This window comes from Tribolium castaneum, chromosome 9, assembly GCF_031307605.1.
Source record: "Tribolium castaneum strain GA2 chromosome 9, icTriCast1.1, whole genome shotgun sequence".
NCBI classification, from domain to species: Eukaryota; Metazoa; Arthropoda; class Insecta; order Coleoptera; family Tenebrionidae; genus Tribolium; species Tribolium castaneum.
Genome location: NC_087402.1, coordinates 1187676 through 1204754, shown reverse-complemented (window position 1 = coordinate 1204754; position 17079 = coordinate 1187676). Strand labels below are relative to the sequence as shown.

At 35.6% G+C, this 17079-nt stretch overlaps 2 protein-coding genes across 2 annotated transcripts; one reads left to right on the top strand and one right to left on the bottom strand.

The window, feature by feature from the left end:
* Positions 1–12323: 12323 nt before the first annotated feature.
* On the bottom strand, positions 12324–14037 carry LOC103312560 (transcription factor ATOH7). The gene is made up of 3 exons (XM_008193494.3): positions 13335–14037; positions 13018–13111; positions 12324–12969 (listed from the first exon to the last, which is right to left on the bottom strand). The coding sequence occupies exons 1-3, from the start codon at positions 13568–13570 to the stop codon at positions 12916–12918; spliced, it is 384 nt and encodes a 127-aa protein (XP_008191716.1). The 5' UTR covers positions 13571–14037; the 3' UTR covers positions 12324–12915.
* Positions 14038–14499: 462 nt separating this feature from the next.
* On the top strand, positions 14500–17030 carry LOC663807 (uncharacterized protein). Its single transcript, XM_969842.4, has 3 exons — positions 14500–14749; positions 14798–15871; positions 16445–17030. The coding sequence occupies exons 1-3, from the start codon at positions 14645–14647 to the stop codon at positions 17012–17014; spliced, it is 1749 nt and encodes a 582-aa protein (XP_974935.1). The 5' UTR covers positions 14500–14644; the 3' UTR covers positions 17015–17030.
* The last annotated feature ends 49 nt before the right edge of the window (positions 17031–17079 follow it).

Here is a 17079-nt window from a genome sequence, read left to right as displayed (position 1 = left end):
ATCGCAATAATTCAACAAGTAAGAGTGTCCTTTGAATTAAGGACCGTTGGCCGACTTAGATATCCTTGTTCCTTATCCTTAAATTTTTTTCGGTTTGGATTTTCGAGAAAATTAGTTTTGTGTAATCAAGCGCTAAAATCCTTCTTGTCTTGTTGTGTCGGTCGTGTAAAAAACGGGCATTGGCAACGTCGCTCGTGGCTCGGAATGTGGCCTGGTGCAGAGGAGGAAGGAAGGAAGAAGTGGGAGGGAGAGGAGCCGTTGGATGCTGGATCAGTCGCTGACCTTGCAAGGAGAAGAACCAACCAGTCTCTGGACCACAACCACGCACCATCAACAACCGGATATGGCAAGCAGGCAGGCAAGCAGCATCGCCGAAACCTCGGGCCTCAAAAGGTCGCCGCATTCTTTTACGCTCGACGACTCCGTCAGGTACGAGAGGCCGGCATTGTGCCCAAAAAGTGATAAATGACTCGAAAAAGAAAAAATCAAAGCGCCGGATGTATGCATGCTCCATAGCATCGATGATCCTGAGTGTTTGTGTAATTGGGAATTTGACAAAATGGAGTGGATATTTCCGCTCGTTTGTCGACAAGTCGCGTTAAAAGCCAAAGTCGGTGTTTGAGGCAAAAAAATCGGGGAGAAATGAAAAATAATCATCAACATGTGGGACACATTTGGGGGAATGGGTTTTGGGATAATGACAGGTCTGTGGGGTGCCACCCATGCTTCGGAATCCACGACTAGGACCAATTATGTTGTTTTCACGACATTTACCAATTTAACAACACAAACGAAAGTGAAATAAATAAATTCGTAATCTGGGAGTTTTTCTCGCGCACAGTTGGACAATAGTACAACATATGAAGTGTCGTGGCTATTTTTAGTGCTCTCAAGCTTTATTGGTGACGCAACAGTGGCGTAACAAGCATAAATTGTTCCGGGTCTCGTCTTAAAAAAAATTAAAAAATTGCTTTTTGAACAAAAGACATCGAAAACTATCTATTTCTTGTAGAACATCGCACTTTCCACCACTTTTAGATTCAGAGTTATAGAGTTTGTTGAAATAAAGTAAAAAAAACAACAATTTTGTTGGTTAAAATCGAGCTTACAGATTCAGAATCAATCATATTTTACTAACTTTGATAAAATATGGTGATAAGGATGATTCCAAAGAATAATTTTAATTCAGAATAATTTGGATAATTGTCAACGAAATTATAACAGATTTCGAAGAATGCAGAAAAAGAAGAATCTTAAAAAGAATTTGAGAACGAATTAAAAATAATCTAAAAAATAATTTAAAGAAGAGTTTAAACATCAAATCTACAGACGGCTTTAGGAAAGATTCAGAAAAGAATTTTTAAAAAAATTAAAAAAAGAGTGAGGAAACAAAGCTAAAGAATAATTTAGAAAAATTTTGAACAAAACTATTAGAATTTTGAATAACAGCAGAGTGGTCTCTAAAAAAGATTTTGGAATGTAGAAGATGTGTTTTCAAAACATTTTTGAGTGCAGTCCACGAAATAATTTAAAAAAATCTAGAGAAGAAAAGAAGAGTGAAGAAGAGAAGGTTAAAGAATAATAATAAAATAATAAAATGCTACAATAATAATAATAGAATTTTTCGAAAAATTTAAAGAAGAGTACTGAATAACAGAGTATTTTTTTAAAAGAAATTTCGAGAAAGTACGTGTTTATAAAAGAATTTTGTTTACAAAATTATTATAAAGTTATTAAATCAAAATCCAATATTCAAAATCCAAAATCCAAAATCCAAAATCCAAAATCCAAAACCCAAAACCCAAAATCCAAAATTGAAAATCCAAAATTCAAAATTCGAAATCCAAAAATCAAAATCTAAAATCCAAAATCCAAAATCAAAACCAAATAAAAAAATGTTGGGAAACAGTGCTAAAAAGACATAATTTGGATAAATTATAACGAAACTATATCAGAATTTTAAAGACACCAGAGCAGAATATAAAAGATATTTTGAAGAATACAGAAAACTCTATAAACTTCAGATGGATTCAGGAAAGAATCTTTAAAAAAATTAAAGAAAAGTGCGGAAATGAACCAAAAGAGTAACCCAGAATTATTTTGAACAAAAATTTAATAGAATTTTGAATAACAGCAAAGTACACTGTAAAAGAAAAATTTGAGAATGTAGAAGACGTGTTTATAAAACAATCGAAAGATAAAAATACCTACTGAAGAAGAATCTAGAAACTATGATAAAGAATAAATTGAAAACCTCTTAGTTTTTTGTTTTTTCTGATTGAGAAAATAAATCGTTTGTTAAAAATTTAAAATAAAGCGTTTTGATCCATAGCTAAACGACTTTGGCTTATTTTTAAGTGAGCAATTATTGGAAATCAATTCAACAGCACTAGTATGAAGATTATCGTTTTCGGCCAAAATAAGGTTATTTAAGTATTCAGTTCCAAGCGATTCTGAACCAGTTCAAAAATTAATATTCACAGACAAAATAACGCAGTCTGAGCCATTCCCAAGCAATTTACTTCGTCTATAAGCAGTTAAAAAGTTTTTTTCTCTTGCTTGAATTTTTGGGCAGATAATTGTGATTTTTAAAGTAAAAAATAAACAAAGACATGTCTCAGATCTTCTGCCTCAGCATTCTTTCGATAGTGTCAACTTACATCTACAGATAAAGATCAAAAGGACAAAATAATAGAACCGTTTGTTTTTTTACTTTTTTATTTTTCTCTTTGTACAGGTCATTCTGTGAGGGCAATTTTCCCCACAATAAATTTTTGTTAAGTTTAGTTTTCGCGATAGTTGCGGCTATTAATTTGGCCCATCATCCGAAATGTATCCGAATCGGTTCCCATAGATAAGACGAGCGGTACGGTCGATAAATCATCGTCGTATAATATGGGAGGGCTCTCTCGTAATAATACTCCGGCTGTTGGAGAGCGGTCATCGAAAGGTATGATTAAAATCTCTGGATACTTACCTGCAGGCCGTCCAAGAGGTTCACATATACCGGAAGTCATAACTGGTTCCAGCAATCAGCGTGACTGTTGAAGCCCGAAGGACGAGAAATAATGAGCCTTCGGAGGAAATATGTCGTTGAAAGCGGCAAAAACAGCCGTTCCGTTTCATCGGACGAGTTCACCAGGTTCATTAGCTCTGCGCCGGATGTCGCCCAAGAACCGAATCTCTGCGGGCAGGTGCGGCCCTGGAATTCGGCGCACGATGCGTGGGAAACGACCAAATATCTCTTATTCTAATTAATCGGGGGAGAAACGGGCTTGCACCGGCCCTGAATACATCCTGTCCGAGATTTTGCAATTTAGCGGCGAAATTTTTGATGATGGCGGGAAATGTGCGGTCGGAAAAATCACGACCCACTTTACTTGCAGCCAATTATGTATGTAACAAGCGGAAATGGAAATTTATTGATTTATATCAATTACGTAACCCTGCTGAGCAGTTTTATTTCTGACACAATTACCGAATGGATATTTAAGACATCACCATCGGAAGACAATCATTCTGTTGGATAACGAAACCGGATTTCCGCAATTTCAGGACAACTGCTATTGTTTGTCTTTTTGCAAATTTATTTAACGTCAGACGAAATATCGATTCCGCTCTTGTTGGGTCGGAGGTCGGGCTGTAGAAAGTAAATCGATAAGATCTTCCCCATTTTACTTATTATCTCACCGATTTTATAAATGTAGGTCGATTGGAAAACAACACGTAATCGTGTTACAGTTTTAAATTTTGCGGGAAGTTGGTGACGTCAGCGGTGCACTAGAAAGTGGGGCTTAGTAAAAATTACGAAGACGTTTCGCTTGTTTTTTGTGTCGATTGGCGTGAGAAAATCGCCAAATTTTCATAGTTTTTTTGGTTATGATTTTTTTTTAATTTTACCTATTTTGTGCTTTTATCTGCAATTTTCTCGAAAACTATTAGTTAATTAGTTAACACTTAACTTTTTTTAATTTTTTTTTATTTTCTCAATTACGGCTAAACTATTCGAAAAAGTGGATTTATTTTAATTCTTTCTTATGCAAAATCATCCGGGGAATAGATTGGCATCGAGAAAATTTCCAAATTCCCAATAGTTTTTCAGTTATGAACTTTTTAAAATTTCACCAATTTTTGCATTTATCTGCAATTTGCTCGAAAACTATAAGTCGGAAAACAATGTTCTTTTTTGAAAAAAATAGACAATCTAAAGAGCTTTTCAATGATAATACACTTCATAGGGTTATCTCTAATAGTTCCGGAGTTATTGCTCGATAAATGTTGGGGATACCGCAAATCGTCCAAAATCGCGACAAAAATTGAAAAAATCAAACATAAAAAAATCGAACATATGAACTTGTTCTGGACTTTTAACAACTCTAGAGGAATGTAAAGGCATATAAAAGTCCATAAAAGTACTCTAGAACGAGTTTAAAAAAAAAATTTCACCTTCTTGAAGGTAAGTAAGTGTAGTATTCCTCAGGAAATTTTAAGCAAAAAATTTTAAATTTTTAATTCTTGTGAAAAATTGATATAATATGTAAAATGAGCCGCTGAATTCAATGGAACAAACCGCAGTGCTTTACGACTTTTAGTTTTTTTTTATGAATTTTTTTAGTGAAAAACTTTGATCGTCTCTGTAGCCGGAACGGTTGCCCGGAGCGGCTCCGGGTTTAATTGAAAAAATAGAGAAAATTAAGCGCTATCAAATGATTTTTTGTTCGTTGCTCTAAGTCTTACAGTTTCCGAGAAAAACGCAAAAAAAGGTTTCCATTTTCGCTTTTTTTCAATTTTCAACCGCCAATTACGGCCAAACTATTAGAGTTATCGTGAAACGGAAAAATCGAGGACATCCGGAATAAAAAGCTCTACAAAATAGCATAGGACTCAAGGCGATATCTCGCAAAAAATTTTTCAATTTTCAAACGCCGATTACGGCCAAACTAAAAGAGCTAGCAGAAAACGCTTTTTTAGATCGGAAAAAGCACATCAAAATCTATAAGATAGAATCGGTTTTATTTGATTTTGAGACACTTTAAAAAATGACCGATTTTAAGGGGGGGGTGTTAACTTTTTTTTAATTTTTTTTATTTTCTCATTTACGGCTAAACTATTCTAAAAAGTGAAACTATTTTGATCCATATCTATGCAAAAAGATCCGGGGAATCGATTGGCATCGAGAAAATTACCAAATTCCGAATAGTTTTTTAGTTATGAATTTTTTAAAATTTCACCAATTTTTGCATTTATCAGCAATTTGCTCGAAAACTATAAGTCGGAGAACAATAATCTTTATTGAAAAAAATAGATAATTCAAAGAGCTTTCCAACGATAATACACTTCATGGGGTTATCTCTGACAGTTCCGGAGCTATTGCTCGACAAATGTTCCGGGTACCCAAAATCGACAAAAATTGCGACGAAAATTGAAAAAATCAAACATAAAAAAATCGAATATATGGACTTTTTGTGGACTTTTAACAACTATAGAGGGATGTAAAGGCATATAAAAGTCCATAAAAGTATACTAGAACGAGTTTTAAAAAAAATTTTTTTTCACCTTCTTGAGGGTAAGTACTCAGGAAATTTTAAGCAAAAAAATTTAAAATTTTAAATCTAGTGACAAGTTTGTATTATACAGAAAATGAGACGTTGAATTCACTGGAACAAACCGTTTTGCCCTACGGCTTTTAGTTTTTGAGTTATGAATTTTTTTATTGAATAAAATTTTCCACTATAGATATTGCCTATCTTAATTTTTAGCATAAAACTTTAAAAGTTTAGATTTCGTTAATACTTAATTTAATACATAAAATGAGCCGCTGAATTCAATGGAACAAACCGGATTGCTCTACGACTTTTAGTTTTTGAGTTATGAATTATTTTTTTTGTGAAAAAATCTATTTTTTGAGCGTTCTTGAAGTAACAACTCAGTTTTTTTTATGAGTTCTGTATGAAAGAATTATCAAGTGTGTCTGAAAAACAGGCCTCTATTATTTGACGAATCCAGTTTTGTAAAAGTCGAAACGTTCGTAGCACAATTATAATTTTAGTAAATCTTTCCTTCCCGAATCATGGTTTTCACCCCCTCAGAATCCCCATCACTCAGTGATCTCCTAAACCCACTCCTCACAAAAACAAAGTCGACCGTGACTGTATTTTTGAAGCCGTTTTGTCAACAATTTTGTCAAAAGTTCATCATGGAAAAAAAATCCCAAAGCAAGATAGCGAAAAAAGACTCGACTCCCGAGGGCAAGAAGACCCGAAACCCCTTCCTCAACTTCCTGCAAGAGTTCCGGCAGAAAAACAAGGGCATGCCAAACCGGGAAGTGATATCACGCGGCAGCGAAGCCTGGCGGAAAATGAGCGAGAACGAAAAGGCGCCCTATTACGAAATGGCCAAACGGGCGCCCAAAAAACGCAAGAGGCGCGGCGGCAGAAGACGCGGCCGCAGAATGGCAAGTCGCTCCCGCCAAAGGAGCGGCTCCCGAAGCTCACGCTACAGCTATTAAATTGTAAAATTCTCGTGCCAAATAAAAAACTCTGGACGTATTTATCACTTTATTGCAATGGACAAAACTCTGATCAGTCGTGTCGGCGGCGGCGCCGCCGCCGCCGCCGCCCGGCCTTGCGTTTCCGGCTCTTGGGGGCGCTCCTCGCCAGCTCGCAGTAGGGGGACTTCTCATCCGGGTTCATCTTCCTCCACTGCTCGGCCGCGCGCGAGATCACCTCCCGACTCTTCAGACTCGTGTTGCTCTTCCTGAAGTCGCTGATGAAGTTCAGGAAGGGGTTCCTGAACACCCTCACCCGGGTCTTCGACTCCTTCTTGCCTTTACTAAGCGACCTGCGCGGGATGGGGCCCTCGTCAAAATCATTCATGCATAAATTTTCCGTTTTAACCATTTTTTTCCCAAAAATAAGTTCCGCCGTCAAAAATTTTGTTTACATCATTTCGGACCGAAGCTAACTGATTTTTCGAAACGTTACACGACGACTTGACCCGGAACTGTGTTTAACACCGGCGGCGTTTTTTCGGCGCCCTTTTTGCCATTTCACGGTAGGGGGATTTTTCCTCCGGGCTCATGTTCCGCCACTTTTCCCCAGCGCGCGAGAAGACTTCGCGACTGTTCATGGTGGGGTTGCTTTTCCAAAAGTCGAAGATGAAGTTTATGAAGGGGTTTCTCGAAATTTTCGCGCGAGTTTGCTTCGACTCCTGGCATTTACTCAGCGATCTTTTAGGCGCGGGCACTTCGTCAAAATCGTCCATGCACAATTTTTCGGGTTTAACCATTTTTAAAACGTCAGAAATTTTGTTTACTTCAAATGATTTTTCGAAATGTTTGTCATGACGAACTTGACTATCGAGACGTTTCGCCTCGTAAATCAGTTTTTAGAGCGGATAAGTTCTATATTACTAACCTGAAAATGTCACGAAACAGGTAAACACTCGCTTGTTGCACCATTTCTTAGAACAAAATTATTTTATGATTTTTTTATTACAATATAATTACAATAATATACAATAATATTACAATATATGTTTTATATCTGAACGTACAGCCAGGAACAAAACCTATGTCACCCCAACCGTACATACAGAGTTGGGCAAAAGTATGGAACTAAGCGTTTTGAGATTTTACATAAGGTGCCTATTCTTAGCAGTTTTCGGTTACTATAGAGTACAGAAAACTCCTTTGCCCATTATTAGATAAGTTTAATTAAGTTTAACTAAATAATAAAAGGAAAAACGTTTTTAGTAGAATAGTTTAAAATTTTTATTTTTTTAGCTTTTTTATAATGTATTAAATTTTTTTCCAAAACTCGCGGCGAGTTGTGGCAACCATTTTAGATTTTTTGTAATTGCTTTGACATTTTCCTTTTGCGGCTGTTGTTCGTTATGTCATCGCTTCCAGATGCCGAAGGTTTTCTGTCCGAATAAAGCAGTTAACTGTTGATTCGATTATATAATTGTCCCAAATTGGCCGAAAGGTCGTAGGTGTTTCTTCAGTATATCGCAACGTCGTGTGCTCAATTACAGCGATATTAAATAACTCGATGAGAAAACCGCTACACGTTGTTGCACTTCTGCGATCTGCTGCTGTTGTAACCAACATCGGAAACGAGGTTAGAAGATGCGTAACTGGAGAATTTTTTTTCGGCAAGAATTGACTCATTTCGGGGCGATAATTGACCAACTAATCGATAAGCAAATGCTGGAAAAATGACAATCCGTACGAGTGTACAACCAATTTGCAGACACGGATGTGATAATGACGGAACTTTTTTTTTATGATTTTATGATTACGACCACTGTGACCTATTGCAATCGCAGGTTTTAAAGACTTGACCAATGGGATCAAGCGTTTCCCAAGATTCGGCCAATCAACAGTCGGGCCAGTGGCGTTCAATGAAAACGTAGCAACGCCACTGATTACAAAAATTCAAAAAATAGCTTTATCTTCTCCTTATTAAAGCACTGGTTTAAAAACGAGATTATTAAACTTGAAATAGAAATAGATGTAGAAATAGAACTAGATATAGAACTAGAAATAGAACTAGAAAAAGAACTAGAACTAGAAATACAGGGTGCTCAAAAACTGACGCACCAACTCAGTGGTACGTTATGGAGAAGCAAGTGCAAATTACGGGAAAAATGTTGAAAAAATTCCTAAAGTCATATTTTAAAAAACCGGGAGCTACAAACTTATTGTGTTTTATACCAGCTAATCGTTCCGTAACAAAACGATAAATAATTATTTTTAAATTTACTATCAGATTTTAGCAGTTTTTTTATTTAAAAAAAAATAAAATTTATCCAAAAAATTACAGTCTGTAGATGTGCCAACACTGGGAATTATTTCCTAAAAAACCGTTTCAAAAATAAAATTAATTTTATTGTTGCTCAAATTCTATTGCGATCTTGCCACATATCATTTATCTAAAATACGTTATTTATCAATAACTTTAATATAAAGAATTTTTTTACCATTTTACCTTTATATGTAACCAGTTCTCTACCACACACCATTAAGTTGGTGCGCCAGTTTTTGAGCACGCTGTAGAATTATAAATAGAACTAGAACTAAGAATAGAACAAGAAATAGAACTAGAACCAAAAATAGAACTAGAAATAGAACTGGAAATAGAAGTGGAAATAGAACTAGAACTAGAAATAGAACTAGAACTAGAAATAGAACTAGAAATAGAACTAGAAATAAAACTAGAAATAGAACTAGAAATAGAACTAGAAATAGAACTAGAACTAGAACTAGAACTAAAACTAGAACTAGAACTAGAACTAGAACTAGAACTAGAACTAGAACTAGAAATAGAACTAGAAATAGAACTAGAAATAGAAATAGAACTAGAAATAGATCTAGAAATAGAACTAGAAATAGAACTAGAAATAGAACTAGAAATAGAACTAGAAATAGAACTAGAACTAGAAATAGAAATAGTTATATTTTAACCGTACACTCGTACTCAAGTGAGCAACTAACTTTGCCAAAAAACTGCAAAAGCAGACAGACATTTGTTGCATTTTACGGCCTTTAACCTGTTTTTTTTTTAAATTTCGCCAATAAACTTGGCTGAGACCAAAACCAATGATCGCTTCGACCATTTTGAGTTAGATTTATTTATTGTTGTAATTTATTAGTGTCCACAAAATGTAGGGAAAATGATTGTATAACCGGCCACGGATTGGGCTGGTGCCGGTGGTCCCCCGGGGTGTGTGCGCCTTTATTACCCAAGCGCATTACCGCACCGATTCCGTTTCCTCTAGCCGACCTAGGTAGGTAATTTAATAATTCTGTTCTAGTTTCGGTGCGGTAAATCACGGCGCGTTACCGGCCCCAGCCCGGAAGAGGGATCCGAATGCGGGACACGGTCTACTTTCCCTTTCCCTTACGTAACATTGCATAACGTCGACATTCCTCGTTACGTTGCGTTACGAAAAAGCGACGACCATCTTTGCGTGGGTTTGCTGAAGCAGTTTCACCAGCTAGATAAAATATGAACGAACGGAGAGACGGAAGTTTCCAAGTTCAAGTTCGACGCGGTCTCGCGATTCCTAGAAGCTGATGTGTGGGAATACCGTACGGTCCAGCAAAGTTTTTACTTTAGTTTGTATTCAAATCGCCGATTGCTGGCTATAAACAAGAGATTTATTCACGGCATGAAAGAGGATTGTTGTTAGCAAGCGTTCGATTTTGACGGCAGGAATTTTAAATGCGCTCGCAAACGGAACTACGGACAGTCGCACCGAAATGAGACGGGTTTGGAATACGAAAGGAGCAGTTTTTTAAAAGACAGCAAAGGGAAAAAATTGCAAGCGAAGGAATTTTTAGCGTTATTGCGTTTTTTCAAACGGATGTATGCAACCATATATACTTGCACAATTGGAGTTTTTGATTGGTTCGGCTGCCATTTTATAAAATGAGAATTCTGACTTGTACAAATTAATGTTAGTTATGTGAACGTTTTCAGAATTTTGTCATATTTTATTACATCAAAGCTTATAATTCAAATTAATTAATTAAAATTATTATTAATTAATCAAAATTTTATACGCCCTACTACTGTAATTCTACAACAATGTAGTTTTGAGAAAAGTTGTTATTTCTAAAATTACCTACCTTTATCTAGATTTTTAATTTATCTAATAATAAATAAATCACTGAGAAACCATTAATACTTCAGTGTCATTTAAACTGTTCAATTTTTTCTTAAGTGAAATATACTTTTGTTACTTATATCGAGCCAAAAAGAACTAAATGTCGTTGAATATTATCATAAAACAAAAAAATATATAAACAAATTTTGCATTCCAGGAACAGTTTTAAGATAAAAACAGTTTTTTTTTACGAAATCTTTGTTAAGCTGAGTTGAAAATTTATTAAGTTGGGTCGATAATAAAATTATTTTGGCGTTCTATGTTCTAATGATGTTACGTTTTTTTTATACAGCGTGCTCAAAAACTGGCGCACCAACTCAATGGTGTGTGGTAGAGAAGTGGTTACATATAAAGGTAAAAATAGTAAAAAAATTCTTTGTATTAAAGTTTTTGATAAATAACGGATTTTAGATAAATGATATGTGGCAACGTTGTCTAACAGTCATGATCGCAATAGAATTTGAGCAACAATAAAAATAAATCATTTTTGAAATGGTTTCCTAGAAAACAATTCCCAGTGTTGGCACATCTACACAATGTGATTTTTTGGATGAATTTTAATTTTTTTTTATTAAAAAAAACTGTTAAAGTCTGAAAGTAAATTTAAAAATAATTATTCATCGTTTTGTTACGGAACGATTACCTGGTATGAAACATAAAAACATAAAAAAATAATGAAAACTAAAGAAGTTAACACAATAAGTTTGTAGTACTAGATTTTTTAAAATATTACTTTAGGAATTTTTTCAACATTTTTCCCGTAATCTGCACTTGCTTCTCAATAACGTACCACTGAGTTGGTGCGCCAGTTTTTGAGCACCCTGTATAGAAACAAAATTGTTTATATTTCGTTAAATTTTCTCAAATATAAGCTAAAAATCTCCGAATTTTCAAATATATTGATAAAAATCACTGATAAAATTGGTGAATTGGTTCGAAAAAGGTGTCTTTCACTCATTAACTTACTTTTTTTGAGCAATTACGCACGTTTTTGAATTTCAAATCAAAACGTGATCACTAAATTATTATCAAGGCTAAAATAAACGTACATATTTTGACAAATTTCGTAAAAAAATTGCCGAAAAGACAAGAATTGGTTACTTTAACTAGTTTAACTGATTACTTTTATTAACCGAGCTTTTTTTAGACGTTATTCCATTACATTCATTTGAAGCAACATATCTTTTTTTTAACTAAAAAAAAAACAAATAAATGTGTTACATAAATTATTATAAACGTAAATAAAATATAGAATCCAATTTTGAATTCTTAGAACCGATTTATAGAACCGTTATTAGTTTAATCTGCAATTAAGTGCGCGATTAATCACGTGACCAAATTGAAGCAATTTGGTTGGTCCATTCGCGTTGTTAACTTTTAACAACGAAATAAATTTTAACAGAGCTTTGTGAAGAATAAGAATTATCACTTAAAGTTAAAAAATTATTGGAAACAATGTAACAAGTCGTAAATCGAACTAAAATTTAATTTTTTTTGTAGGTGACTTTAAATTGCGTTGAAATTTGTGTTTTAAAATGTTAGAATTCCGTAGTTCACAACAAAAAATTGGAAAAAATTATCATTTTTTTTTTTTTATTAAAATACCTAATTATTTTACATTTACCGTTATTTTACCGTTTTTATTTTAGTTATTTGTAATTTTTAGTCTCTGAAACGCTTTAAAATCACCAATTTTTCGTATTTTTTTTATAAAATTCGGGTTTATTGACCTTATAATTTGGCAAGCCGTTCGCCCCCGCGTTCGCCAGCCTCCCTTTTCGCACTTTTGCGGTCAGGCCGCAAATCGCCGTTAATTATGAATATTGATTAAGGTCGCTTTGTCCGAAGCAACCAAACAGGATGTAAACATTCCTTACGTGTATGTACATTGACTGTTGATAATAATAAATACTCCCAACTGTAATAAGTGATTAAATGCACGTCCTTGCCAGAGTGCGAGTGATGTCCTTTGCTACGTGAAGATATCCAAAAGAGGCATTAACACCGCACCTCTACACATGCTACTACACAAAAACGTGCTTTAATCACCGCATGCCAATTAATATTTGCGAAATAAATCATTTTTCCACACATGGAATAATAATGCTACATCAAGGGATACGCAATTGGAATGATAAAGGAGAATTGGAGGCAAGGTCGATGTGGGTGCCCTCACAATGATGCATTGTGGAAAAAATTACGATTTTATTTGACTAGAGACAATCGACTTTGATAACAACACGCTCAGAAATTGTAATCGAAGAAATCCCCCTCGAGCTTGTGGGAGTAGTAGTGGGACTGCAATTTTTTATTGTAAAATTGTTATAATTACGGTAGATTGCTTACAATCCAGTTCCGGTCTTGTTCCAGCAATTGGACCAAGGCTTGGATGTACTCGATGGCCTGTTGCAGCGTTTTCACCTTACTGACCCTCTTTCCCCTAGAAAAATCACGCTCGAATTTCACTCACTTTTCTCCGCAATTAGACCGAGATAAGTAAAATATTGTAAATGATATGTAAAATAATCTACACGCTAAGTGGCAATGTATTTTTAAATTAGTTGAAAAAAAATTCAAAGAATATGATTTTTTTTAACTACTAAAATTGCAAACACTTTTCTCTGGTTCCTACAGCTTCCAAATATAGTTAGTGTGCAAAAAACCTTGTATTCTCCAAAGGGACGACCTTCCTCAGCCTGGCAAAGGCCGAGTTGACCGCCTGCACCCTGCGCCTTTCCCTGGCATTTCTTCTGGCGACGACTTGCGCCGGCTTGTCCTTATGGGGCACGTGTTTATATCGCTTGTTGTCTTCGTGTGTCCTTTCAGTAACTTGATATTTTCCGTCGATCATCCACTCTGAATACATGCAAGATGATACGGGGGCTGTCGGGGCCGCCATTGTTCATCTTTCGCGTGCTTTCGCGTGTCTTAACCACGATGGTACTAACCCTTGATCCTATCATTATTATACTATCAGTAGCGTTCACCCGCATACACCTGGCCAGGGCGGAGTTCTAGAATCATCACTTTTTTACGTTCAGCTGGTCAGAGCGTCGCCAAAATCAAGCAGATGAGTCGAAGATTGGATACAATGGGCTAAGACCACCTGGATAATTAACTTGATTGGGTGCCGAGGCAGATGATTTTTTTACAGATTGTTGTAAATGGACGGTTTACAAGGGGGTTATTAATTTGAGGCTTGTTGCCACCTTTAGGTCATTGAGGGGGGCTATTATCTTTTATAATTTTTAACAATAGATTCTCAAGCAGGGACGTGTAATAAAAAGCAAATCTACATATTGAGTTACGTTGTTAAAATTCATTTAAATAATTCTGAATTAGTTAAATGTTATGCGGGCAAGTATCGCTCATTGAATAGCAATTAATTCTAATGATTCGATAGGCAGAGTAATAAACTCATCACAAAACCACAAAAAGTGGTAAATGTTTCTAGCTATATTTCTTAAAATAAAAAATAAAAAAAAATAAATCAATATTTCGATAAAGCACCCTTAATTAATAATCTTATGTTGAAATGTACCACTTAGATGAAACTGAAGAGGTTTGCCGTTTGGATTTAAAGACCTCACAAGTAAAAAAAATCTAAAAAAAATTCGTGTCTTTTACACACATCTTATCAACTTATCATTATTGACAATTCCTAATAGGCATACGAAAAACTTAATTTTTTGTTTTGTGGAAGGATATGGCGTTAAAATTTGGAAATTAATTAATTTTAATTTCTGTTTGAAAAAATTAACATAAACGGACATATGTAACCAGGAAAATACTAGTGTTAAGTGTGTTGCATATATTATTAAAGCCCTTATTTTTTTGAAAAAAAAAATACAAAAACACGTTTATAGTTGTATAATGTATTACAATAACAGTTGGAATCACTAATAGTTAAAATACGCGGCCCCTTTTTTTCCATGGTCGTGTCTTGTTCACCCTAACCTCAGTTTTTGTACCAATGGAATCTAACAATTCCCGCAAAAAACTCATTAAAAAACTGCGAAAGCACCAACACACTGTTGGGAAAGAAACCGGAGTCGTCTGTACCGACAGCCCCACGAAAGTAAAACGCAAAATTGTAAAAAATAATTGCATAACCCCATTTTTTCAGAACCTTGTAATTTGCAATACTGGCCAAATTAACGGCTTAACTGAGGAAATAATCGTTGAACACTTCGAAAAATACGGTCACCTCGACCGCGTTTTACTAGTTCCTGGAAAATCGTGCGCTTTTTTGAGCTATAAAGACACCTCAAGTGCTTCAGAAGCATTGGAGGCTGTTAGCGGTAAATTGAATATAGCCCAAGACGGCAAACCGATTTTTTTGAGTTTTGTTGAGGCTTTGCCTGAGATAAGGGATGCGAAAATTTGGGGGCGCCTCCCGCCAGGTTTGAGGATAATTACGAATTTTGTTAGTGAGGAAGAAGAGGCAAGATTGTTGGCTTTGTGCCAGTTTGAAGATGGCGGAAGCATGAAACACAGATTAGTAAAACACTACGGTTATGAGTTTCGTTACGATATTAACAATGTTGATAAAGAGAAGCCGTTAAGTGAGGGAATCCCCCAAGAGTGCGATTTTTTATGGAGACGCCTTCCGTTTGAATTCCGCCCCAATCAGTTAACAATCAATCGGTACAATCCCGGACAGGGGATTCCCTCACACGTGGACACCCACAGCGCGTTCGGGGACCCCATCCTGTCTCTAAGCCTCAGTTCTGACGTTGTGATGGAATTCAAAAAAGACGAAACGATTTGTGTTCTTTTACCCCGAAGGTCGTTACTTGTAATGGCAGGGGAGAGTAGGTACGAATGGACGCATGGGATCGTGCCCCGAACTTTTGATTTTTACAATGATGAAGGGGGCTGTCATTGTTTCAAACGCGGGGTTAGGGTGTCTTTCACCTTCAGAAAAATCAGGAAAGGGGGATGTAACTGCAGTTACAAATTACAGTGCGATTCGCAAACTGCGACCAAAATTATTGAGAGCGATTTGTTAGCCCATAAGTTGGAAAATCAACACGTTCATGATGTTTATGAGGATATTGCCGGGCATTTTAGCGAAACTAGACACACACCGTGGCCAAATGTTCTAAATTTTGTGCAAAAGCTCGAAATTGGGGCTGTTTTGGTGGACGTGGGGTGTGGCAATGGGAAGTATTTTGGACACAACAGACAAATTGTGGAGGTAATTAAAAAAATAATTAATAAAAATAAAAAAAATTTTTTTGATAATTTATTTACTCATGTAAAAGGTTATTATTGATTATAGCCTGTAAAATGGACAACATAATCTATAAAATGTGCATATTCTTTTGAACAAAAAATTTTAAAAAATTACTAACATGTACTTTCGATTCACTTTGATAAAAACCATTGTGGTGCAAATGACTAACCTGTTACCATGACAACTCATGTAAAAGTTAATGCCAAGAGTACGTTATTTAGACCACAATGGTTTTTATGAAAGTGAACCGAATATATGTAGTTTCGTGGAAAAAACTTAAATTATAAAAAATAAAAATTTAGTTTACGAGAAAGTATCATTTTCTTGAATTGGATATCTCTAATTATGTAATTAAAAGTGCGGTTTTCTGATCTAAAATTCTCACTTCACATTAGCGGTTTTACGAAAGAAAATTCTTTGCAAAGGTGAAATTACTGTCACTCATTTACAGAAGAAAGTTTCTTCTAATTGTTGAACTAATAACAAATTATTCTAAAAACCAAATAAAAAAATCTTGTTCATATTATTTTCAAGTTGGGCACCGACCGCAGCTTCAAACTCAACAACCTTTGCAAACACCGTGGTTTTGAAGTCTTCACCGGCAATTGCCTCAACCTCCCTCTAAAAAACTCATCAGCCGATGCTGTTATCAGCATTGCCGTAATCCACCACTTATCAACACCCGAACGCCGGCTAAAAGCCCTCAAAGAAATCGTCCGAATCCTTCGAATTGGCGGCGAAGCTCTTATTTACGTTTGGGCGAAACAACAAATCAAAAACGACGAAAAATCAACCTACATTAAACAAGACCGGAAAAATCGGAAAAAGGAAGTTATCGGAAGTGTTACCAAGGAGGAAGTTAGTGTGGGGGAGGGTGTGACTTTACCAGTGCACACGAACAGGGCAAACTTCACCCACAGTGATGTCTTAGTGCCTTGGAAATTGAAAGGGGAGGAGCAGGAGCGGACGTTTTTGAGGTTTTATCACGTTTTTGAGGAGGGGGAGCTTGAGAGTTTGTGCCAAAGCATCGGGAATGTTTCCATTGTGAAAAGTTATTACGACCAAGGGAATTACTGTGTACAGTTTGTAAAAAACAATAAATAAACTAAAAGTAAAATAACACGTTTTTACCAATCCTATACAAGAATTGGACCAAAAAATGACATTTA